Source organism: Sus scrofa, chromosome 6 (assembly GCF_054392235.1).
Source record: "Sus scrofa isolate SSC_HxYL_T2T_F1_AM1 chromosome 6, Sscrofa_HxYL_maternal_Yorkshire_Landrace_v2.0, whole genome shotgun sequence".
In the NCBI taxonomy this organism is placed as follows: Eukaryota; Metazoa; Chordata; class Mammalia; order Artiodactyla; family Suidae; genus Sus; species Sus scrofa.
This window is the reverse complement of record NC_139388.1, coordinates 88143952-88169019: the sequence shown is the minus strand read 5'-3', so window position 1 is coordinate 88169019 and position 25068 is coordinate 88143952. Positions and strand designations below refer to the sequence as shown.

At 55.6% G+C, this 25068-nt stretch overlaps 1 protein-coding gene across 50 annotated transcripts; it reads left to right on the top strand.

Moving 5' to 3' along the window:
- The first annotated feature begins 328 nt into the window (after window positions 1-328).
- Window positions 329-25014, top strand: UBXN11 (UBX domain protein 11). Of its 50 annotated transcripts, none has more exons than XM_084963446.1 (15): window positions 329-393; window positions 5996-6101; window positions 7150-7178; window positions 7718-7813; window positions 10669-10769; window positions 11210-11264; window positions 11731-11807; window positions 14414-14522; window positions 21276-21490; window positions 21774-21851; window positions 22834-22951; window positions 23060-23163; window positions 24489-24562; window positions 24633-24773; window positions 24845-25014. In XM_084963446.1, exons 2-15 carry the CDS (start codon window positions 6031-6033, stop codon window positions 24996-24998), a joined length of 1422 nt encoding a protein of 473 aa, XP_084819572.1. In that variant the 5' UTR covers window positions 329-393; window positions 5996-6030; the 3' UTR covers window positions 24999-25014. The 50 variants fall into 50 exon arrangements, with proteins under 50 accessions (XP_084819572.1, XP_084819567.1, XP_084819569.1 ...); XM_084963441.1 differs by having other exon boundaries at window positions 23039-23163; XM_084963443.1 differs by having other exon boundaries at window positions 7715-7813.
- Window positions 25015-25068: the final 54 nt, after the last annotated feature.

Below are 25068 nucleotides of genomic sequence, written 5' to 3'. Positions count from 1 at the left end.
AACAGAGAAACGTAATTTCTCCCCAAATCAATTTAGCAAAACAACATTGTCGGGATTACAGCTATGGATCCAGCGACTTCTAATGGCTTCGTGAATCCAACCCCAGGCCCTCCACTTTCAGTGCCTTGGGGTGGTAACAAATAGACCCTCCGTTCCCCCAAACCCAGAGTCCGCGCAGAGCGGTGGATTCTGGGATTTGCATGTATCCCGCGAGGAGTTTAGACTCTGTGGGCCAATAGAATTCGAGTACAGAAGGCTGTACCCTCCTCCGCTGCCTGCTGGTTGCTCAGGACCCCACGTATTAGCCAATGAGAAGTGCACTGGTCCTGGTTGCCTGGGAAACCGCGTGACAACAAGATGGCGGCGCCGCGGGGGGCTCGGCCGACCTGCGTGGTGAGTTCCAGCCCCGGACCTTTCTGCCCGCAGAGCCCCCAACGCAGGCTGGGGCCCTAGCACAGAGAGCCTCGAGGACAAGCGAGCCCGGCGGATCAGCGGGCCCTCAGCGTTCTGGGAGCAGATTAGGCCCCCGCCTACTTTGGCAGCGCGTGGAGGGGGGAGGTGGCGACGCGGCTCCCTGGGCGGAGCTGGTGGTAGAAGTTGCTAGGTGAGCGCTTCCAGCTGGAGATTTGGGGAATGAAGGCGTGCAGCTGGCTGGTCTGTGTTGGCGCTGTAGAGCACAGAGGCCCGTGGAGGGACAAATTTGGGTCCCCAAAATAAAGAGGCGTAATACAAAGCCCAAATTTTAGCCGCCCCAAAGTGAAGGCAATAGTGGTGGCTCTGTCCTCAGGGTCCCCAGTCTGAGGGAAAAGACACAGCCCTGCGCTCAGGAGCCCCCAGGCTGATGGGAGGATACAGTTGTCATCCGTAGGGGTCCTCTATAATCCATGGGGAAATCGATCCGGAGTCAGTGTGTTGGGCTAGAGTGAGACTGGAAACTGGGAAGTCAGTTTGGGGCCATTGTGACAGTCCCAGAGAAGGGCAGTGAGAGCCCCACTCTAGGATGGCCAACAGTGGCCATGGAAAAAAAAGGAGCTATGTATGAGAGAAATGCAGAGTTTACCCTGCAGGGGTAGGATAGAATTAAGAGGGAAAAGAGTCAAATTTTTGCCTCTCATTAAGAAGGAGAACGTGGTGGAGTTCCTGTCGTGGCACAGCAGAAACGAACCCGACTAGGAACCATGAGGTTGTGGGTTCGATCCCTGGCTTCGCTCAGTGGGTTAAGGATCTGGCATTGCTATGAGCTGTGGTGTAGATTGCAGACGCGGCTGGGATCTGGCGTTGCTGTGGCCCTGGGGTAGGCCGGCAGCAACAGCTCGGGTTAGACCCCTACCTGCGAATCTCCATATGCCCCAGAGTGTGGCCCTAAAAGGACAAAAGCCAAAAAAAAAAAAAAAAAAAAAGCAGGAGGAAGTGGGAGGAATTTATGTTGAGGGAAGATATGGGTTTGGCTTGGAGGCCAGGTCCCTTTTTTTTCCTGTGATAGCTTTATTGAGATATGTCACATACTATATACTTCACCCTTTTAAAATGTAAATTTCAGTTGTTTTTAGTATATTCATAGAATTGTGCAGCCATCACCACAGTCAATTTTAGAACATTTTCATCAGGAGTTCCCGTCGTGGCGCAGTGGTTAACGAATCCGACTAGGAACCATGAGGTTGCGGGTTCGGTCCCTGCCCTTGCTCAGTGGGTTAAGGATCCGGCGTTGCCGTGAGCTGTGGTGTAGGTTGCAGATGCGGCTCGGATCCCACGTTGCTGTGGCTCTGGCGTAGGCCAGTGGCTACAGCTCCGATTCGACCCCTAGCCTGGGAACCTCCATATGCCGCAGGAGCGGCCCAAGAAATAGCAAAAAGACAAAAAAAAAAAAGAACATTTTCATCAGTTCCAAAGGAAACCCTATACTCTTCAGCAGTCCACACACACACATGCACACCCCACCTCTCCTTAGCACTTCCAACCCTAGGCAACCTCTAATCTATTTTGTGTCTATAGGTTTGTTCACTCTGGATCTTTAATATAAATGGAATCGTAACAATTAGTGGTCTTTTGTGATGGACTTCTTTCCCTTAGCATATGTTTTCAAGGTCCATTCATACTGTAGCATAGATTTCATCCCTTTTTCTTTTTTTCTTTTTTTTTTCTTTCCTTTTTCTAAAAGGGCCGCTCCCACGGCATATGGAGGTTTCCAGGCTAGGGGTCTAATCTGAGCTGTAGCCGTGCTGGCCTACGCCAGAGCCACAGCAACTCGGGATCCAAGCTGCGTCTGCAACCTATACCACAGCTCACAGCAACGCCGGATCCTTAACCCACTGAGTGAGGCCAGGGATCGAACCCGAAACCTCATGGTTCCTAGTCGAATTCGTTAACCACTGAGCCACGACGGGAACTCCTCATCCCTTTTTCATTGCCAGATAGTATTCCATTGCAAGGATATATCACATTTGTTCATTCATTGGTTGATGAACACTTGGGGTTGTTTCCAGCATTATGAATAATGCTACTTATTGAACTGATATACAAATTTTTGTGTGGATGTACGTTTTTATTTCTCTTGGGTATATACCTGGGGTGTGGAATTGCTGAGCCACAAGATAACTGTGTTTAACCTTTAGAGGAACTGCCAAACAGCAGCCGTGCCATTTTATATTCAAACAAAGTTTCCAGTTTCCCTGCTCATCCTTGCCAGTGTTGGTTAATATCTGTTTTTTTGACTAGTTTCTTTTGAGGGGTCATTATGGTGACTAGAATTTAGAGAAGAGAAAGATAATCAGGTCTGGTGAAAGTTCATGCAGGGCAGTCTCAGCCACTAAAGGCCCAGTGCCTGAGACTTGAGTGTGGTGATTGTGATGGGGGTTTCATGACTCGGAATACACTAAGGACCAGTGAATTATATACTTTAAAAGAGTTGGAATCCCTGCTGTGGTACAGTGGGTTAAGAATCCAACCATAGTGGCTCAGGATGTGGCCATTAAAAAAAAAAAAAGAGTTAAGTATGTGAATTATACTTCAATAAAGTTGGGGGTTTCTTGCATTTTTTATTTTTATTTTTTACCTTAAAGTATAGTTGATTTACAATATTGTGCCAATTACTAGTGTTTAGCAAAGTGACTCAGTTATACATGCATATCCCAGGAGATTGGGTATAGTTTCATGTGTTGTACAGTAAGACCTTGCTGTTTATCCATCTAAATGGAATAGTTTGCATCTACTAATACCACAATCCCTCTCCATCCCACTTCCTCCCCCCACCCCCTTGGCAACCACAAGTCTGTTCTCTATATCTGTGAGTCTGTTTGTTCTATAGATAGATTCATTTGTGCCTTATTTATTTATTTATTTATTTTTGCTTTTTTTAGGGCTGTCCCTGTGGCATATGGAATTTCCCAGACTAGGGGTCAAATCAGAGCTATAGCTGCTAGCCTACACCGCAGCCACAGCAACACCAGATCTGAGCTGTGTCTGCAACCTACACCATAGCTTAACGGCAATGCTGGGTCCTTTTGCCTACTGAGCAAGGCCAGGGATCCAACCCACATCCTCATGGATACTAGTCAGGCTCGTTACCGCTGAGCCAGAACAGAAGCTTCCTCTGCCGTATTATAGATTCCACATGTAAGTGTATCATGTATTTGTCCTCTTTCTGGTTTTACTTAGTGTGATAATCTCTCATTGCATTCTCATTACTGCAAATGACATTATTTTGTTCTTTTTTATGGCTAGGTAGTATTCCATTGTATATATGTACCACATCTTAATCCATTTGTCTGTTGATGGACTTTTGGTTTGTTTCCATGTCTTGGCTATCATGAATAGTGCTGCAGTGAACATAGGGGTGCAACATAGTTTTGTCCACATATATCCCCAGGAGTGGGATTTCTGGATCAATAAATCTGTTTTTTTTTTTTTTTTTTTTTGCCACACCCAAGGCATATGAAAGTTCCCTGGCCAGAGATCAAACCCACACTGCAGCTGTTACCTGCACCACAGCTATGGCAACACCAGATCCTTAACCTGCTGTTCCATAGGGGAACTTCCAATAAAGCTGTTTTTTAAACACATGGATTTCCCTGGTGGCTCAGTGGGTTAAGGATCTGGCATTGTCCCTCCTGTAGTATGAGTTCAGTTCCTGGCCTGGGAAATTCCATATGCCTCAGGTGTAGCCAGAAAAACAAAACAAAACAAAACAAAAAAACTGGGGGAAAAAAAAAGGAGTTAGCCAGTCAGGGGAAGGTTATAGGTGGGAGTAGGGAGACCTTTTTGTGGGGGCAGCTTCCAGGCCTGGCGAGATACGCGTGCAAAGATCTGGTGCACTTCAGGGCTGACAGTTCAGAGTGGCTCGAGGGTAGGGTGGGGTCCAGCGACACAGGCTGGGACCAGATGATCCATGTTAAGGAATTTTGAATTTTTTTTCCGTGGGTGTGAAGGAGCCACTGGGAGTATTTAGCAGGCAAGTGACATGTCAGCTTTGTGTTTAAGATCCCTCTAGAAGCGTGTGGAGACTGGCGAAGGGAACCACAGGGGCTGTCTTGCAGGTTCACATGAACCCTGAGATGGCAGGAACGAGGCAGGGCGGGGGCAGTTTGGGGAGGCTGGATGCTGGAGGACAGGGGTGAGGAAGCTCTGGGCCTGATCCTTGGCTGCACCTCTGGAGAAGGCGTGGGGCACGCGTCCCAAACTCTAGAATGAAGACGGGAAAGCTGCCTCCTGGCAGCCCAGGTGCCCTTGCTGGGCAAATTCAGAGGCAGGGTAGAGACCAGTGCCACGCATTTCCAAAGTGGAACAGAAGACTCCATTCAGGAGATCCTGCTGTGATGCAACAAGATCAATGTCTTGGGTGCCTGGGATGTTGGTTTGTTCCTCTATGGGTCACAGTGGGTTAAGAATCCAGCGTTGCAGCAGCTGCAGCTTGGGTGGTGACTGTGGCTTGGATCTGATCCATGGCTCGCGAATTCCATATGCTTCGGAGCAGCCAAAAAAGAAAAAAAAAAAAAAAAAAAGAGAGAGAGAGAGAGAGAGACTTGATTCAGGCCCTGATAGAAATCCTTTGAGTCTAAGGTTTCTAGATATTAGCCACATAATATACCTAATTCACTGAAGAGAGCAGTGGCCTTTAACTGCATCCCCAATGTAACATTCATCTTTCCAGAAGGAAGAAGAAAGGAAGGGAAACCAGCATTTGTAAGTGCCTTCTGTGTGCCAATAACAGCCATGGTTCACATTTTAAAAAAAATTTTATTGGAATATAGTTGCTTTACAATGTTGTGCCAATTTCTTCTGTACAGCAAAGTGACGCAGTCCTATATATATGCCAAGTCCCCCTTGGCAACCACAAGTCTGTTCTCTATGTCTGACAAGTCAGTTTCAAGTACTCCCTTTGAGCGTGACACTGGCCTAGGTGCTTTATGTGTGTTAACACTACCTGGCTGGTCCTGTTTTCATTTCCCCTTTACAGTAGAGGAAACTGAGACCCAGGCCACGCTAGTGGATGGCAGAACCCATCCAGAGCCTGGACTCTTGACCTCCCTTCCATGTAGATGGTTGTCTTGGTGGAATCCTGCCTTGGGGTTCCTCTCTCTGCCTCTGAGATGTTGGGGGTGGCACCTGGGTTCTGGTGGGAGAGAATGGGACACTTGCACTTTGTATTGACCAGCTCCTGGGTGGTCTTGTGCCCGGGTTCTAAGTCTGGGTAAGCCTCAAGGAAGCTCCCTCTGCACCCCATCCCACCCCCGTCACCCTTTCCCGGGCATTACTAGGCCCGAGGCCTCCAGGAGCAGAGCAGAGAGCTGAATATCCAGTGGAGCAGGTGGACATCAGCACAGGGATCCTGAGGCCAAACTGCCTCCAGAAACTTCTGCAGGGGCTGTGGGAAGAAGGGAGGGGGTGCCACTCCCCGGACAGTGCTCCCTCCTGGGAAAAGTCATCAGGAAAGAGAAAGGCTCAGGGCACATCCTGGTCCTGAGGGACGGATCCCAGGAGTTGACTTCTTTCTTCTTAGGGAGTTCCTGACAGCTAGAATCTAGACGTAGAACTATGAGCTCACCTCTGGCCTCCCTTGGCAAGACCCGGAGAGTGCCTCTGCAGTCGGAGCCTGTGAACCCGGGGTAAGGAGCCCGCCTCTGGGGTCTTTGTGTCCGTGCCCCTGCCTCCTCCTGGCCCTTCCCGTGGACTCGGAGATTGACTCCTAGTGTCTTGGGGAAAACAGGACGCAGTTATGTAGCTTTTCCCTGACAAACCTTATCCTTGTACCCTCTTCTGGGAGGCTCTGCCTGTGTCCAGGCACACACTGGGCAGTGCCCTCTAGTGACGTGTGGGCTGGGGAGATGGGGTGGCTCAGCATCCAGCTGTCTATTCATGAATTTAGTTCTGCACACACTGATGGTGCACCTATTCCAGGCCCTCAGGAAAGGGAATCCTCTTTCATCTGTCTATCACTTTCATCTTTTCAAAGCATTTTTTTTTTTTTTTTTTTTTTTTTTACTTCTCTCCTTGCTCTTCTGAACCCTGCTTTGAGTCATAGGCATCATGATAGGATCTCAGGGGGATCAAGAGAAGTTAAGGGGAGTTCCCGTTGTGGCTCACTGGTAATGAACTTGACTTGTATTCATGGAGACTTGAATTCAGTCCCTGGCCTTGCTCAGAGGGTTAAAGATCTGGCATTGCCATGAGCTTTGGTGTAGGTCGCAGATACAGCTTGGATTGGGTGTGGCCGTGGCAGTGGCTGGCAGCTGCAGCTCTGATTTGACCCCTACCCTGGGAACTTCCAAATGCTGTGGGTGTGGCCCTAAAAAGACGAAAAAAAAAAAAGAAAGAAAGAAAAAGAAAAGTTTAAGTGACAGGGCTGGGGTGCTACAACCTTTTCAGAGTAGAGCTGGGGCTGGGCTCCTGGGCTTGGGGACTCTTGTAGTCTCCTCCCTGAGCCCCTGCCCTTCAGCTCTTCCTCATCTTCTCTGCTGGGAGGAGCTGGGTACCCCGAAGCATGCCCCTGCGCTCACCCCTGGGCCAGGATGGGATTCAGGGGTAGGCGTCCTTAGGAGGTGGAGGCCCAGCCATCTTCTTTAGGCTCAGCTGGGAACCTGGTGCCAGAGCCTGCCCCTGATGGTGATCCAGGGGGTCCTAACTTGTCTGTGTTCCTTCTCCTTCCTGCCTCAGGCGGCGAGGGATAAAAATCTACGGAAATGGTAAGTGCAGGCCCCGCCCTCGTGTCCTCTTCGCCCACCTGCCTAGCATCCTTGTGGTTGGGCGGATGGAGGAAGACTGCCTGACTCCCCTGACAGCCAAGTAGCTGGCCGGCCACAGTGCTGCCTGCAGCTCTCGGATGGGAGACCCCACACCCTTAGTAGAGGTGTCCTCACTAATGTTTGAACCCCTCCCCCCACTGTGCATTTGGCCAGACCCCCGCCCTCCTTTCCCTGACAGCCACCTCCAGCCCATTACAGCCCAGCCCTCATATTGCCGCCCTGCCTCCTGCAGGCTCAGGCCTTTGCATCCCATCCCCACTCTAGCCTCCACCCTGGTGCTGGCATTGCCCACCAGATCTCCCCAGGAGCCGGGCTGGGGGAACTCCAAGAAGAGGCCTGGTTGGATCCTTGCTCCCCAGCACCCTAGTTTTCTGCTTGGGGACAGAGTCAGGCTGCTTCATCTTGGCTGGGGCTCGGGGCCCCCTTTCCCCTGGGCCTCAGCCCCAGAGCAGTGACCCACACGTCCCTGTCTGCAGAAGATGAGGTAGACATGCTGAATGACGCACACGGCTCTGAAGAAAGGATCTCTGTCCCTTCCTGCTATGGCAGCGTAGGTGCCCCGGTGAATAGGCAAGGTGAGAGCAGAGGCCCAAGGGGTCTGAGTTTCCGGTGGCAGCAGAGGCCCTGGGGAAAGGGAGGCCCTGAGAGGCATAGCACCTGCTCCTACCCCTGGCTGACTGTGGCCATGCGCCTGCACCCCAGACCTGTCTGGAGCCTGGCTTAGCATAAGCCACACCCTTAGCTGAGGAGGTCCAGCCAAGCCCCAGGCCAGGCTGTGGCTGGCACCTCTGAAGTGGACCCGGCTGGAGTCACCATTGAGGGTGATGGCAGCGGGTCCAAGATTCAGGGTCTGAGAGGAATGAAGGGCCTGAGAGTGAAGCTCAGCCTCTAGGTATCTGTTACCTGCTTCCACGGGGCTCAGGTCCCCTACACAGCCCCCTGGCCTGGCCCACAGCATCTCCAAAGGGCTGTGGCAGCACTGCCCTCAGGGAGGGGCCCCTAGTAGGACGGGGCTCCCTAGGGCTGCTTCCCAGACGAGGTAGGACTGAGCAGGCCTGGGCAGCGGGGAGACGGGGCCGGGCGGGGTAAGCTCCGTGGAGGGCTGGGCCGGGTCTGAGCTGGGAGACCGGAGGAGCTGGGGATGAGGTTAGGATTCCCCGTTGGCTGTGCTGTCGTGGGCAAGCAGCTCCCTGTCTCTGTGTCCATTCGCTCCTGTGTGAGGCGGGAACAGGAACACCTAGGCCAGCGTGTTGAGGTGAGGATTCTCTGAGGCAGGCCATTCTCCACCACCCACTCTGCCCGCCGTTCAGGTAGGGAGGGGGTTGAGGGGGAAGAGGCAGCGGGAAGAGCCTGGCCCAGCACTGTTGGGCCACTGAGCCAGCGTCTCCCCTCCCCCCAGCTGGGGACACTTCCAGCATCAACCCCAGCCCCCGGCTCATCCCCATATCCTTCCACCGCTCCCCTGTCCCTGCTCCTCAGCCCACTCTCAGCCAGGGTCTGAGGTCACAGGCGAGGACTTGCCTGTCTTATCTCGCTTCCCTCATGGGAACATTCCACACGGTTCCACGCTCCCTCTTCTCAGAACACCCCGGGCTCTTGGCTTCCACGACACGGCCTCCCTGGTGTCCTCCTGCCCCTCAGGCTCCTTCCTCTCAGCTCTCTGCTCGCTCTCACTTTTCCATGTGCTGTGCCTCCCACCTGGCTTCTCTCTCTGCCTCGTCCCTGTGCTGTCATTTACCTGCTGACAGTCTCCAAATGTCTAGGTATCAGTTAAGAAGGTTTAGACTGCAGTCAGAGAAAACCCTGACTCAACCAGTGACCCTCAGGGAGGTCTATTATCCCACATACCAAGAAGTCCTAGGGAGGCAGCTCAAAGACATGGTCAGAAGTTCAGGTTTCTCCACCTTTCCACTGAGCCACCCTTGGGCACGTCAGCCCCACATGGTTGTGTGGTGACAGCTATGTTTCTGGCTTCACTCAGACGACATCCGGGGGAAGAAGGGGTCTGTTTCTTCCTATGTTTCTTATCTTCTTTTCTCAAACTTTTTCATTTGAAAATTTTTTAGGAGTTCCTGTTGTGGCTCAGTGGTTAACAAATCAAACTAGGAACCATGACGTTGCAGGTTCGATCCTTGGCCTTGCTCAGTGGGTTGAGAATCCAGCGTGGCCTTGAGCTGTGGTGTAGGTCGCAGACTCAGCTCAGATCCCACGTTGCTGTGGCTCTGGTGTAGGCGGGCAGCTATAGCTCTGATTAGACCCCTAGCCTGGGAACCTCCATAAGCCATGGGTGCGGCCCTAGAAAAGACAAAAAGACAAAAAAAAAAATAATTTTTTTTTCAGCAAACAGAAAAGCTGACATAATAGCACAGTGAAGACTCCTCTGTCCAACAGTTGGTGACCTTTTGCCATATTTGCTTTCTTTCCCTATACACACATAATGAACACAGATGTATTTTTTGGATGAGCCATTTTTTGTTTGTTTTTGTTTTTGTTTTTTTGTCTTTTTAGGGCCCCACATGCAGCATATGGAGGTTCCCAGGCTAGGGGTTGAATCAGAGCTGTGACCACTGGCCTACGCCACAGCCACAGCAACGTGGGGTCTGAGCCATGTCTGAGACCTACTACACTGCAGCTCACAGCCATGCCAGATCCTTAACCCACTGAGCGAGGCCAGGGATCGAACCCGCATTCTCATGGGTACTAGTCGGTTTGTTAACTGCTGAGCCACGACAGGAACTCTGGATGAACCACTTAGAGATCAGTCACAGGTACCATGACATTTCACGTCTAAATATTCCACTGTACATCTCCTAAGAGTAAAGAAATACAGAGCCCCCATACTGTGATCATACCGAAGAGCGTGAGCAGTTTCACTGTTCCCAGATATCTCCTAGCTTTTCATTTTTTTGCCCCGATTTAGGTGCTAATTGAGGATCTTGCACTGCATGTGATTGTTACACCTCTGTAGAGCAGGGTCCCTGCCTTTTTAAGAAAATGGCACTGCCTTTTTGAAGAGTCCAGGCCCCCTGAGCTGCAGGATGTCGCACGTCTTTTGTCTTGGTGCCCTTTAACTTGTCCTCTATCCACCGTCTTTCCTGGGAATGAGGGCTGAGATTAGAGAAGTGATTCAACAGAGGGTGACCTTGCTGAGAGTGCTTCACGGTGATGTGACCCGATGTCGTACTGCTTCCTTGTACATCTTAGGCACGTTACTGAGTCTCTGTGCCTCAGTTTCCCGAAGCAGTTCATTCCCTCAGCAAAGCTGATCTATGAGCACTGTTGTAGGCAGTCCCCGTTATCTAGGTGGCAGCGGTTGTAACCAGGCTTATTTCTGCTGTCATGGAGCCCTCTCCCCCAACCCTGGACCCCCATACCCCCACCCCCCCACCCAGCTCTAGGCCTGGGCTCTAGGACTCTGTCTGGTTGGCAGTCCCTGTGTCCCACGACTCGGAGCTGGTGGCCACCATGATGAAGAAGTTGCGGGATCTGGAGCAGCAGGTGAAGGCCCAGGCTGACGAGATGCTGTTCAAGGTGAGGCCCCTGCCGGTAAAGGGCCAGAGTCCGGTCTAAGGGGCAGAAGGGCCTGGGCTGGGGAGGCTACTCATAGTGAGGCTACTATTGCAATGGGCCAGGGTGGACAGGTTCTAGAACCATCTCCCTGAACAAACCGCCCAACTCAAGGGCTAGTCTGACTTGGAACTGATCTGGGTCCCCGTGACCTGAGCAGAGGGGCTAAGGGGTCTCCTCCACATCTGAGCAAGTCCTATAGACCTCAGATTGGGTGGTAGCAGTGGCTACGGAGTACTGGGCGCCTGGGGGTGCTTCCCACCTCGGTGGAACCACAAGGGTCAGTACAGGAGTGGTGGCGGTACCAAGGCGGGCGGGGACTTTATGCTGCATCTCCCCATCTGCAAGGGGCTCCCTTGGGCTCTGGGAACCACCATGCCTGCTCCCCTCCCGCCTTGCTGCAGGATCGGAAGATACGGGCCCTGGAGGAATTGGTGGAGACCCTCCAGGAGCACCAGGGTAAGAGACCCTCACAGCGGGCTGGTCAGCCCTCCTGTTGTACCTCCCCTGGGCCGGTGATCCCTGGGCAGCAGGGCTCCAAAAGCATCAAGCTGAGTCCTCGGTGGGTTTTGGACAGCAGAGCCCAGAGGGGAGCCGTGACACACCCGGGGCGGTGCTCTGCTGTGTGGGACTGAGTCCTCTGAGCTCAGGGTTTGCCATCAGAAGCCTGGAGGAAACCAGCCCCCTCAGCCCCTCGCTCTGGGGGGAGCGGGGAAGTGAGGCTGGCGGCCTCCTGAGAGTCAGTCAGGGCACCCCTCTCCAGGTCAGGTGGAGAGGCCAAGAGGCGGTTCTCAGGGGACCCCCTCAAGTTCTCAAGGGGCAGCTTCTGCAGGTGACCCTCAGGCCAAAGCTCTGGTCACGGTCAGAGGTGGCCTGGCAGCCTCCGAGCTGGGGCAGAGGAACCCCTCCCTGTCTTTCCCTGAAGGCTCAGTGACCCTGCGGCGGCAGGAGGAGCTGGAAGCAACGTGCACTCAGCTGCAGCGGCAGGTCGGGGAGATGGAGGTGAGGGAGGCGGTGGCCAGGGCCGTCTGCCCCCAGGGACTGGGTCAGAGCCCACCTCACTGGACCCCTCGCCCCACCCCACACAGGGTTTCCCCAGTCAGGACTCCCCCAGAGCTCCAGGAGCCAGGGCAGGGCCGGGGCCCACCCCCACTTCAGGCTTTGGCTGCCCCCCCCCCCCACCCCGTCCTGAACCATTCTCCCCTCTAGTCCTGGGGACCTGCCTCAGGTTTTTTGACTCCATCAAGCCCTTTCCCACCTCGGGACCTTGGTCCGTGCTGTTGCTTCCACCCCAAGTATTTTTTTCCCCTGGTGAACTTTCACTCATCCTCTGTGTCAAGTCCAAGTAGGGGGGTCCTTCCCCGGGGGACCCCCTTGGACCCCTGACGAGGGCAGGGTCTCCATCATGGGCCTCCTTAGCACCCCAGCTCTCTTCCCCTGGGCCTGTGGGCTCCGTGAGGGAGGGGCTGCTTTTCCCGTGTTCACTGCCCTGTGCCCGGGACCTAGAGCGGGGGCCTGGCCATACATGTTCACTCCATTGGGCAAAACCATTCCCTGCCTCTGAACGTGGAATCTCACCCATTGTCACCTTTCTTGCCCCCATTCACAAAACATGGCTTGAACCAGAGGGTCTCCAGGCTCAAGGGAGGGTGCTGGGTAGGCCCCCTTCCTCAGCGCCACCCACACTCCCTTACTGGACCCCCGCCCCCGCCAGAAGCTCTTCTTGGGGTCTAACCTCTCCTTCACCGCACAGTTGGTTTTCAAAGCCCCAACCTCGTTTAAGACCACAGAAGCACACCGCCCCCCTCGGCCCCCCACGGCCCCCCAGCCCCAGCTGCAGCCGAGGAGCCCGCCCACCCAGCCTGTTCCTACCGGGGGCTGTGGGAAAACAGCTGCTCCCCGCTGGCAGCCAGTGGGGCTTCTCTGAGCAGCTGCCACAGGGCGTGAGGGCCGCCCCCCCAGAGCCTCAGGGCGGAGGGCATTGCAGCTCCTCCGATCATATTGTTCACACACTTAGGGCGGCATCGATTTAGCAAACGCATACAAAGTCTCCTGTGTGCCCGGCACCCTGCCAGGCCCTGGGATTAGACAGGGTTCCTGGCTTCAGGGGGCTGACAGGCTAGAGGGCCAGTACAGAGGAGGACACACAAGTACGGAATATGGTGAAATATTTAAATGGGTGACACAGCAGAGACTAGCCTGGGCCTCTCTGTGGGGTGACATTGGGCAAGAGAACTAGATGAGGAAGGAGCCAGGGAATGAGGATCCAGGCTGAAGAGATGAGCCTCCACCTCCTGCCATGCAGACCAGGCTTGGGTGGGTGGGGTTGTTGTGGGGAGCGGAAGGAAGAAGAGGCTGCAGGGACCACATCCTGGGGGGCAGGGCAGGGGGCAGAGTCCCTGAGAATGAGAAACCATAGGAAGCTCTCAGGTAGGAGAGTGCCGGGGGACGAGGCAGGGAGCAGCGCGGTTTGTCCAAGATGGAGGTGACCGTGGCCCGAACCAGGGGAAAGGGAAGAGAGTGGACAGATTCAGTCTGCTTGGGAGCTGGTGTCACGGGCCCTGTGGGTCCTGGGGTGCAGGGAGAGGAACAGTCCTGGATGAAGCTCCGACGGAGGCAGTGCCTCTCCGTTGATGGCGACAAGGGAGCCTGGGGGGGAAGAGGTGTGGGAGACGTCGGGGCGAGGAGTCATGACTAGGCCGGGTTCACTTTGAGATGCCTGTTAGCCATGTACGTGCGGATGGCTGGGGATTTGAAACTGAAGAGGAAGAACACGTGTCGCGGGCGATGAAGGCAGACTCGCGCCCACTGGAATAGGCACGAGGCAGGTTGCAGGTGGCTGCGTGTATGCAGTTGCAGTGAGCTGTGGAGTTGGAGGCTGGGTTGAGGTGGGTCGAGGAGAAGAATGGAGATGAGGAAGCTGCAGCAGGAAGTGTAGACAACTCCGTTTTCCTGGGAGTGGCCGTGGTGGCTCAGCAGGTTAAGACCGCAACTAATCCACGAGCATGTGGGTTCCATCCCTGGCCTCGCTCAGTGGGTTAAGGATCTGGCGTTGCTGTGAGCTGTGTGGTGTAGGCTGCAGACATGGCTCAGGTCCTGTGTGGCTGTGGCTGTGGTGGAGGCTGGCAGCTACAACTCCGATTCCACCCCTGGCCTGGGAACTTCCATATTCTGCACCTGCAGTCCTAAAAAAGAAAAAAAAGTTTTCCTGTGGCAAAGGGGCTGTGAGGCCAGCCCTAGAGGGGCCACATGTGAGTGGACATGTCCCCTCAGACCTGCCAAGTGGGGTGTCCCTGCCCCTCCTGCTTCTCAGGCCAGACCCACCTGCCTTCAGCGAGCTCCTGCTTGTGCCAGGCCCGGTACTAAGTACATGACATGAATTATCTTAGTCTTCCTCACAAGCTTCATTTCACAAGGAGCCTGAGGCTCTAGGCAGCGAAATGGCTTCCCAAGGTCACAGCCAGGAAGTGGTTCAAGACCCTGGGGCCCATCCCCCCGATCCAGTCAGCTTTGGGAGCCCAGGCTGGAGGCTGGGCTGGTGCTGCCTTTTCCCCTGGAAGGGGCTGAGCTGACAGGGCCCTGGACACCTCCCTTCTCTCTCCCCGCAGCGGTTCCTTGGGGACTACGGCCTGCAGTGGGTGGGTGAGCCCGTGGACCAAGAGGACTCTGAGGATAACGAGAGGGACTGGATGACAGCCAAGAAGTTCTGGAAGCCAGGTAGAGTCAGGGTCTACCCCAGCGCCCCCTGCAAAGGGATTTGTCCAGCAGCTTCTGATGGTGCCCAGCTGTCCAGAGGCCATCTCATTCACGCCCCTCCTCCCAGCACGAGGAGGTGCCCCGAGGCCTCCCACGCTTTGCCACTGACACAGGGACAGGAGGGAAAGGCCTCAGCTTTCATCACTGAGCACCTAACCTAGACTCTGTTTGCTCACCTTTCTAAGGCTCCGGGGACCCAGAGATACAAGATGTAACAAGATCTCATTTGTCTCAGGCACCACAGTTCACAGAACATCCCCCCTCCCAAAGCTGTGGCCTTTGAAAGCAGTCCCTCTGCTTTGGAAGTGTCCTGTGGTCCCAGGGCTTGGCCTCCTCTTCGGACTCTTTTTCCAGGTTCCCTTACAGCAAACTATTGAAATCTACCTGCTTTTATGGGACGCCATCCCCTTTTATTCCTAAGTCGAGTGCTGATATCCAGAGGGATGCACTCCAGAGATTTGGGCCCATAGAACTGGCCCCTTCTGAAAGCCGGGTCCATTCTCCACAAAGAATGGAGGTCATTGCCCTGAAGGTTCTTCTCTGGGCTCTGGAGATGGTCACGGCTGGGTCCTCATTGCCACTCTACCCCCAGGCGTGACTTGACTCGGGTTCTGTTCTCTGAGCCTCCAGGTCCTCTCCAATAGATGGGGGTGTGTTCTCGCCCACGCTGGGCTGGACGCAGCACCTCCCGCTGACCTTGCATGCCTTCAGCCCCACGAGTGGGAGCTCTCATTGGTCTCCACAGTCAGAGGCAGTGACAGTCCCGTGGGAACATGAGCGTGGCTCCCGGGCTGACTCTTTGGAAGATGATGGCACTCTCTTGGTTTCACAAGTTTCCAGCAGGGTAAAAACCGAAACCGAAAACATGGGAGTCCCACCTTTGGCCGGATCCCCCTAAATCTCCAGGCACAACCCTCTCATCCTTGTTCCAAAAACATTACTTCCCATTTGGACCACACTTAACTTCCTTTAAAGCATTTTCATAAATAGTCTTGACATGAGCTGGGGTTATTCCATTTTACAGATGTGGAAACTGAGGCACTTAAGACGTCCGAAGCCTGTTGAGTGGAGGGGGCAAGGCTTAAGGCTGAGAGCCCATTGGGAGGTGGTTACAATCATCTGGGCAGAAGATGAGATGATGCCCAGCATAGGGTGATACTGGTGGGGCTGGTGAGCAGGGGCAGAGCAGAGAGATTTATTGGAGATCGCTTGTTCATTAGGGAGGGGGCAGGAGGAACCTGGGCTGACCCTGGGGAGCACGAGTGGGGGGACGATGCTGAGTCCACTTGGGACATAGCAAAGCTGGGGGAGCTTGGTGGCACCTGGGTCATGCCCGGAGCTGAACCCTGGGCTGAGTCCTATGGGAAGTTCTCCAGGGACACCTGCCCAGATGAGAGGCCAGACCCTGGCAGGTGACTGCCAGAAGCTGTAAGAATGTCTGTTCCTGGGCTCTAGGGCCAAAGGCCTGCCAGCACTGCCCCTCCCCTCCCCTCCTTGTCCCTGAGCTGGGCTCAGGCCTCCTTGTTGGAGGAGAGTCATCCTCTTGGCCGGAGGGGGCTGCCCTGCCCCTTTGGGGAAGGAGTCAGACCAGACAGCTGCTTTCTGGTCCTGGCTCTGTGGATTCCTACCCTCTCCCTCCAAAACAGAGCAGCCCCCCTCCCCCCGGCTCTGTGCTTTACACACAGAGTACGGCCAGCTCAGAAGCCACTTGTAAAAGCCACCCAGCCACAAGCTCCCTCTGTGTGTCGTCTTCCTTCTTTTGCTTTTTGATTCTTCCACACGGAGGGACCTTGATTTCACTCTCCTACCCGATGAACAACATGTTTTTCACTTCCAGCAGCTTTTCCTCCTGGAACCCTCCCACGCTCTTCCCTTCCTTTCCCCATGGCCTGGTCCCCAGCTGCTAGACTGCTCCCGCCCCAAGGACCCTTGGGCCCATGGAGGTAGCCTCTGGCTGGCCCTGATGCTCTGGCTCCTTTCTTTGGCTCTCCCTCTGTTGGGTACCACTTCCCACAGGCCCTGGGGCAGCAGGCCAGGGGATAGGTGAGCTGGGGCGTCTGTATTGGGCAAACTGGGGCTGATTCTAATGTTCTGGAGCCCGGGAGTCCTATCTTAAGGAGGAGGCCCCTGCAGGGGCCCAGGGGAGAGGAAGCTCAGCCCCTCCCACCCTTCCACCAGCGGGGTGAACATCAAATCGGGTGCCGGGTGCCAGGTGCCTCAGGGTACACGCAGACCTGAAAGGGCGGCTCTGCTCTGGCCATGCTACTTTCAGGTCAGATGTTGCTCTGGCCATACCACTTTCAAGTCAGGTGTCGAGCCTCAAGGCTGAAAGCTCCTGCCAACTTTGAGCTCCTGACCCCTCTTCCCCATCCTCTCTGACCTCCTCACCTCCCTTCCCCCATCCCCTCTGTGCTTCCCTCCCCTCCCCCATCAAGTTCCTGCCCTCCTTCTCCATCACCCTCCCCTGAGTCCCCCCACCTCCCCCAGCCCTTTCCCCCAGGCCCAGGCTCCTGCCTCTTCCTTCCACTGCTCAGGATGCTACCCTGACCCCTCTGTGGGCTGTAGCTGGCTTCACTTGTCCCTGGGCTGCCCTTGAGCCCCTGGGACTGGCCTGGCCTGGACCCCTGGCAGGATTAGCTCCTTCCAGCTGCATTCCCATTAGCTCCAGCCTGTGCTGTGTCCCCTGGGTGCCTTGTCCCCTTTCCTCCCCTCCTTTGGAGCTCAGCTAAACCCGACTTGCTGCAGCTGCCCCGGGCGCGTGGTTAGGGGCTCTGGCTGAGGAGTGGGGCCTGGTCAGATCGGACCCTGCACCGTGTGTGGAGAAATTGCTTCACCTCTGAGTCCACATCCTTATCTGCGATGTGAGGAGATGCTATCTTTGATCCCTAGGCACTGAGAGCACTGAATGCCCCAGCATATGTGGAATGTTCTCGCCGGCTGTGTGGTCAGTCAATAGTGACCATGTCCATTTGCTTCTTGGCGCCTCCTGTGCTCGAGTGCCCGGCACAGGGCTTGACCCAGAGGCCAGCGCACGTGCACAGGCAGGTGATTGGCGGGCGGTGCCCGGGTGCCCTGGCCTGGATGACCCGAGCCTGCCGGGACATCCTCTGCGCAGGATGACGTGGGGACGAGCAGCGCCGTGCTCAGCAGCAGAGGCCGGAGAAGGCAGATCCTGCCTAAGTCACAGGCTGGAGCTAATGGGGGGCCTGTGTTCTCTCCTCTGGCTCCTCTGAGGGGCAGAGTGAATGTAGGTGAAGTCCTCAGAGCAGGGCCTGGCTTGCAGGTGGATGGAAATAGTGGGTCTGTTTCCTGGTCTACAGCCTTTGGCTGCGGTACCCAGTGGCCGGGTACGGCCTTGAGGTAACTAACAGCAGCAGGTGGGCTTCCTGTGACAGTGCGAGGAGCCAGCCCAGGGTGGGCTCACCACTCACCTGTGCCTAGTGGCAAGGTCTGGCCCTCCTCTGGGTCCCTGGCCCCCCCAGTGGCAATTACCACATGCCATTGTCACTGTTTGTCACCCTGTCTCCTTCACTCAAGTAGGAGCTCTGGGCACAGGCATGGCCATGCATCTCAGGGCGTGGCAGGGCATGGGTGCTCCAGGCATACTTGCTGAAGGGACGGATCCACTGCTTCTTGAGCCCCCACTGTGGGCCAGGCCCGTGTCTAGCCTGTGTTCAAGGCGTGCCCAGTGTACTTGGTAAGAGAAGTAAGCAAACACAGTGACACCAGCCTGTGACAAGGGCCCAAGGGCTCCAGGAACCCAGCAGGAACAGGGCCCCAGGCCCAGACGGAGGGGGCTCCTGGGGAGGCCTCTCCAAGGAGGTGATAGGAGAGGGCGCTGAGCCCTGTGATGAACAAGGAGGTGGGCTGTCAGTGACAACAAAGCCATTGTTTGCCAGGCATTTCCTGTGAGGCTCACCAGCCTGTGAAGAAGGGGCTGTTATTGTTCCTCTTCCATTTTACAGAAAAGGAGGTTGAGGCCCAGAGACGCTGGCCCACATGCCCAGGATCACACAGCCTGGAAGTGGTAGCACTGGCCATGTGGCTCCAGAGTGTGAGCAGAGGAGCTTGTTGAGGGCAGGCTGGGGAGCTGGTGCTCTGAGGGTCCTGAGAGTTGGGTCAAGGAGCTTGGACCTGACCTCTATGCCTTGTCACTCCCCTTTTAAGTAAAATCCTGGGCTCTCAAAAGTTGGATGAGGCCCCAAAGGTGATCTCCCTGCACTGCACCCCTCCTTGGAAAGGAATCCCAATGAGCAGCATCTGAAGAACCAGCCCTGAGAGGCAGCCTGCGTGGTCATGAAGGACAGAGGCTTAGAGTTACCTGGGCCCTGCAAGCTGGGTGACCTGTTGCACGTCACCTTACCAGGCCCAATTTCTTCATCTGTTAAGTGGGAGCAGCAAGACCTATTTCTAGGTGCCTGGCACGTAGTAAAGACTGAGTCGGCATCACAGTCAGGTCACCCCAGGGTCTCGGCGGCATGAAGTTTCCCCGGAAAGGAAAGCTGCTGCTTGGAGAGGAAATGCCTTGCTTGACCTCTGCCCTGCCTCCTCGCAGGCTGGCTGTGCGGCTGTGCGGGCCAGGCTTCTGTTAAGCTTCCCTGCTGTGAGGTGGCCATGCCAGGCTCTTCCTGCCTCATTCAGTCCTGGTTTGTCCAAAGATGCTCTTCCTTCTCTTGGGCCCTTTGTCTTGCCTCCGCTCTGCTGCCTCTGATACCAGCCTGACCTCTTGTACCCCACCCCCCCTTTCACTTCTCCACACCCGAAGCCTGGCTGGGAGCCTTTGGGGCTGATTTTCTCGGCACACTTTTCTTTTCCCTTTCTTTACTTCCTGGCATCCTCCCTCGCGCTTCCACTTGCCCTGAAAAAAGCCCAAGCCTGGGAGGCAGCTGAATTAGCAGTCCATGCATCTGAATGGTCCTCTTGGCTCTGCTCCGTGTGGCCTGCTTGGGCCAAGTCATCTGCCTCTTTAGGCTTCACTTTTGTCCTCTGTAAGAATGGAGGGATGGGGGCAGTTGTTGAAGGAGATGAGCCTTTTCTTTCTTTTTTGGCCACCCTGCGGCATATGGAATTCCCAGGCAGGTATCAGATCCGAGCCGCAGTTGCGACCTGTGCCGTGGCTATGACAACACCGAATCCTTTAACCCACTGCCAAGGATTGAATTAGTGTCCCAGCGCTGCAGAGACATTCCAAACCTGTTGCACCACAGCAGGAACTGCGAGATGAGCTTTTCTGTTGTTATTTTTAGGTTTACCAAGGTGTTCTGAAAGTAGTTAGTTGCTAAAGGAAAATAGTGTCTTGGTATCATTTTAACTCATGCCAGGGATGCCCAGGATGTGATGATCTGTGAGTTTTTCTCGGGGATCTCAGGGACTCCAGGGGACTCCAGGGGACCCCAGGGGGAAGTGGGAGACAGGTAGGAAATGTAGCAGCAGGGAGGCCAGCTGGGCTTACTGTTTCAGCAGCCACAAAGGCAACAGGAAACCCACATCTGTACTTCCCCAGTACAACCACTGCACCGGTGTAGGGAAAGGAATTGGGTCCCCAGAGCTCTGACCCACATCCTTCCGCAGCCTGGCTGTTCTGGTAAAAAATAGCTTCCATGAAGGCCCAGGAAGTCACTGGTGTTCTGTAGGGTTACACCCTTGTAGATTCTGGCTTGGGGGCCAGATCCCTTCAAGGCCTGAGAACAAGCCCCTGGCCTGTCTCCCATCAGCGTCCCACCTGCTCTGTGCCCTTTCTGCTCTGGCATCTGCCCTGGCTGTCTCCACCACCCCCTCTGACCCCCTGAAGCTTAGGAGCAGCTGTATGTACAACACATTTTTCAGAAGAGGAGCCCACAGCTGCCAGTTTGTCAAAGGGGTCTCTGACCCAGAAATGCATGCACAACTCAAGGTCTGTCCCATATGTGTTCTGCCTAGCAGCTTCCCTGACATCCTCCCTAAGAGCCATCTGTCCCTGCCCTGACCTCCCTCTCCTGATGGTGCAGATGGGTGGGAAGAACAGGCTCCAGGATCAGTCCCCTCTTCTAACTTGCCAAGTGGCCTGGGGCCAGTCATTTTTCATCTCTGTGGGCCTGTTTGCTCATGTGTGAAATGGAGATAAATAGCCCCTGCCTCATGGCCTCCGGGTTAGCTCGGGGCCATGTGTGCACGGTAGAGTTGGTAACGGTAACTAAGGTGGAGAGATGCTTGTTTGAACCCTTCCGTGGTCATCTTGGACCCTCCCAGCCATCGAGGAATTATCACCCCCTCCTAGAAGAGAATGTCATGCAGAGCATTAAGTGACTTGACCAAGGTCACATATGTAGAAGCAGAGGAGCTGGAATTTGAACCCAGACAGCTGGCAACTCTGCACTGTGCTCTTCAGCTGCTAACCCAGCGCCTGGCACATCTAACCTGGGGCCCTGCTCCTGCCACTTAACTGCATATGCCCCTAGGCCAGCCGTGAACTGCTCACCCTCAGTGCCCTAATTTGAAAAATGGGGACGGTTATAGTCTCTACAGCATAGGGTTGGTCTGAAGAGAGAATGGGGTAGCATAGCAACCACCTGGCACAAAGTAAATGCTCAATAAAGAGACAGCCATTAGTATTATGTGGTGGAAGTTGCGTTCCTCCCTGGGTGGTTGCTTAAGGAGGTGCTGGGGCGCATGCCCGGCTCTAGAGCACACAGCAGCCAGGAGGAGAGGCTCATGGGTGTCTGTTCTCTTTGCCAGGGGACTCATTGGTACCCCCTGAGGTGGACTTTGACAGGCTGCTGGCCAGCTTGAAGGATCTCAGTGAGCTGGTGGTAGACAGTGACACGCAGGTGACGCCAGTGCCCAGCAGAGTGCCACACCATGCTCTCGAACCCATCCCACTGAAGCTCTACCGGAACGGCATCATGATGTTTGACGGGCCCTTCCGGCCCTTCTACGCGCCCTCCACACAGGTAGGAGTTGTGGGAGGGGAGACAGGCCCGTGCACCTTCAGGCTGCTCTGGTGGCCCACCACCTGCTCACCATTAGTTGGAGATAATGGGGTCCCAGCACACCCCTGGCACCCGGGCTCATGCACAACTTGCAGAGCACCCCCTGTCCAGGCCCTGGGGCTCTCTTTCCAGAGTGTGATCCACAGAGTCAGCCTAGGGCCCAGGGCCTGCCTTCTAGGCAGCAAGCAGGGTGGAGGGTGCCGCACAGATCCAGCCAGGCCTCACCCTACCTCTTCCCCTGCAGCGCTGCCTTCGAGACATATTGGATGGCTTCTTCCCCTCAGAGCTCCAGCGGCTGTACCCTGATGGGGTCCCCTTTAAGGTGATGGGCTGCTCCTCAAACCACTCGCTCCTGGTATGGGGATTTTGGAGGGGATGGCGATGCTTCCTCAGGCATCACCCAGTCTGGGATGGGAAGCCACTGCCTCATCTCAGGGGATCCCAATCTGATGACCTCCAGGAGGAGGATGAGCCTGAAACCAGGCTGGGAAGGGAGTGGGGAGGCTGCGGTGGCCATAGCTGCTACATCAGCAGTGGGGGAGACACACGGCTGAGCAGCAGGCAGCGCCCCCTGCTGGTGTCCTGAAAGCACAGTCTTCTGCTGCGTGGGACCCCTGGCCCTCTTCCCCAGCACTCAGGACACCGGGACAGGCCTGAGAACAGGGCACAATGAGGAGTCCATGCGAAGGTGGCCTGGCTTCCCCCAGAGCCTCCTGGAGTACCTGGTTGGGGTGGAAGGCAGTGTCACGCGGAGGGCAAGTGTTGGGACTAAAGGACGCTAAGTGGAGTCAGCCCCCTGCTGTGGGGGCGGTGGGCGGTGAGGAGGGTGCTGGGCTGGGAGCACATGAGGCGGCGTCCCAGAGGGTGGTGAGTTAGCTCCACAGTGAGGGCATGCGAGGGAGCGTGTGCCACCACGGCTTGGAAAATAGCATGAGTCATGACCGGGGGTGTTTGAGGCGGTTCATGCTAAGCTGGGCTTGGCCCTCTCCTGACACCTTCACCCCTCCGCTCCCGCTCTGCTCCTGTGAGGAGGGGCTCTGTGAGGAGGAAATCAGTACTGTGGCTCCAGCTGGCATGATGAGGGGAGCCTGCGGCAAGAGCAGGGCCCAGGTGGGTGAAGGCAGCGTGAACTGTAGCTCTCTTGCTTTCTCCCTGGGCCTCAGTTTCCTCATCTGTAAAATGGGGATTGCATCAGACCATCCCTTGGGCCTATTCCTGGGGCCTCTGTTTGGGCAAGCAGGTATGGGGCTGGAGCCCAGGGCTGAGGAGCTGTGTCAGCCGCTGCTTTCCTTCCTTCTTGCCAGGTGAGTGACCTGCGCGATCAGGTCTACCCAGAGAATGGGCTGGACCCATTCCCAGGTGAGGGCCGCGTGGTAGGCCTGCAGAGGATTCGAAAACCCTGGGACAGGACGGAGCACCCAGGTGAGCTCAGCCCGAAGGCAGGTGCTGGGGTGCCCTGAGCTCCAGGTGGCCTCCTCCACTGTCACTCACAGTCCCTGCCCTGGCCAGGCTCCATTGCCCTCCCTGCAGGCTCCAGGATGACTGCAGAGAAGTTTCTGAACAGGCTCCCCAAATTTGTGATCCGACAAGGCGAGGTGATTGACATCAGGGGTCCCATCCGGGACACCCTGCAGGTGAGGCCAGCCCTGGCTCCCCCAGCCTTTTTGGGGGGCTTTATCATCATCCATGCCCAGCCTACCAGAGTGGCAGCTTATCTGGAGGCTCAGGTTTGGGGTCCTGAAGACGACCTGGATGGAGAAGTGAATCCCTCAGAGCTATTCCACTGTCTCCTGGAAAGGATGTTGCTGGTGAGGGCTCTGAGCTGGGACCAGAGAGCAGATGGCCAGTGCAGGGGTATGGCTGGAAGAGGGGAAAAATCAGAGGAGTCTTGGCTGGGAGTTAGCTCAAGTCCAATCTGAAATACTCCTTCCTGGCCTTCACAGAACTCATCATCCTCTCTCCTCACTCCCTGTCCTGCTACTCGCCCCCCCATCCCCCGCCCCGGTCTCCACCTGTGAAAGGTACCAAACCCGTCTCTCAGGACTCTGCCTTCACCGCACAGGGCTGAGTCCTGTCAGATCTGTCGATCCCCACAACTTCTCCTGAATCCAACTCTTCTCTCCATCTGCACCACCTACCATCCTAGTCTGGGCTCCAGAGTGTTTCCCAGACAACTGCAGTGGCCCATCACTGGGCTCCCACCTCCACTCCTGCCCTGCCATCATCCTCCCCCAGCAGCCTCTGTGCACTTTTAAAAATAAACTGGGGAGTTCCCTGGTGGTGTAGTGGGTTAAGGATCTGGTGTTGTCACTGCTGTGGCACTGGTCACTGCTCTGGCGCGGGCTCAATCCCTGGCCCTAGAACTTGCGCATGCCAAGGATGTGGCTTAAAAAAAAAAAAGTATAAACTGGATCTTGGCTCTTCCCTGTTGAAACCTTCCAGTGGTTATTAGGTAAGGCCTGTCATACCTTTCTGGTCCTCTTTCTACCTCTAACCTTTTCTTTCTTCCAGTCCAACCTGATTCCCGGTTTCAGCCACTTGAACTGCTGACCCTTTCCCAAATATTTCACCTCTTCTCAGAAGCTTCCCTGAGCTATCTGGAATATCTTTGCTTCCCATTCCATTTCTAAGGACTCCTCCTCATCCTTCACTCACTGCTCAAGTGTCATTTCCCCAGGGAGGCCCCCCCTGACCCATGCTGGGTTGGGCATCCAGACTGGTCACTGTGTGGGGTTCTGTCTCCCTCACTAGGATGAGGGAAGGGAATGATGGGATTCCCAAAGTTTCCCTTCCACTTTCTCTCCTTGGGCCCCAGTTTGCACAGAACAACCCCTCTTCTCCTGGGCTCATTTGTCTCATCCATCCCTGGTTAGGGAGAAGTCCCTTGTAAGGGTTGGGGGGAGGGTATGACTCTGGCAGGGCCCAGGGCTCTGTCCACACCATCTATGATGCTTTCCAGAACTGCTGTCCATTGCCTGCCCGGATCCAGGAAATCGTGGTGGAGACGCCTGCCTTGGCTGCTGAGCGTGAGAGGTAAGGACCCTAGGATTGGGCCATTGGGAGTGGGGGTAGGGGGAGGCATTAATGGCCTCTGGGCCTGCAGGAGTCAGAAGTCGCCAGAGTCGCCGGCGCCCCAGCTCTCCATGCTGCGCATCAAATCTGAGAATGGCGAGCAGGCCTTTCTGCTGATGATGCGGCCTGAGGACACCATCGGAGATGTGCGCGTCCTGCTCGCGCAGGCCAGGTGGGTGTGGGGCGCGGCTGGCAGCCCGAGGGAGCGGTAGCCCCGCCTGATCCGTTCTTTCCTGTCCCCAGGGCCGTGGATGCCACCACCTTCGAGATCTTCAGTACGTTCCCGCCCACAGTCTACCACGACGCTCTCACTCTGCTGGCCGCAGGCCTAGTGCCCAGCGCCACACTGCTGCTTCGGGCGCACCGGGCCCCGCGGCCCGCCCCCCGCCCCGAATAAAGCACCCGCCCAGACACTGGCTGCTCCCGAGAGGCTCTCTGGGCGGGGCAGCCAGGCTTCGCCAGCTCTG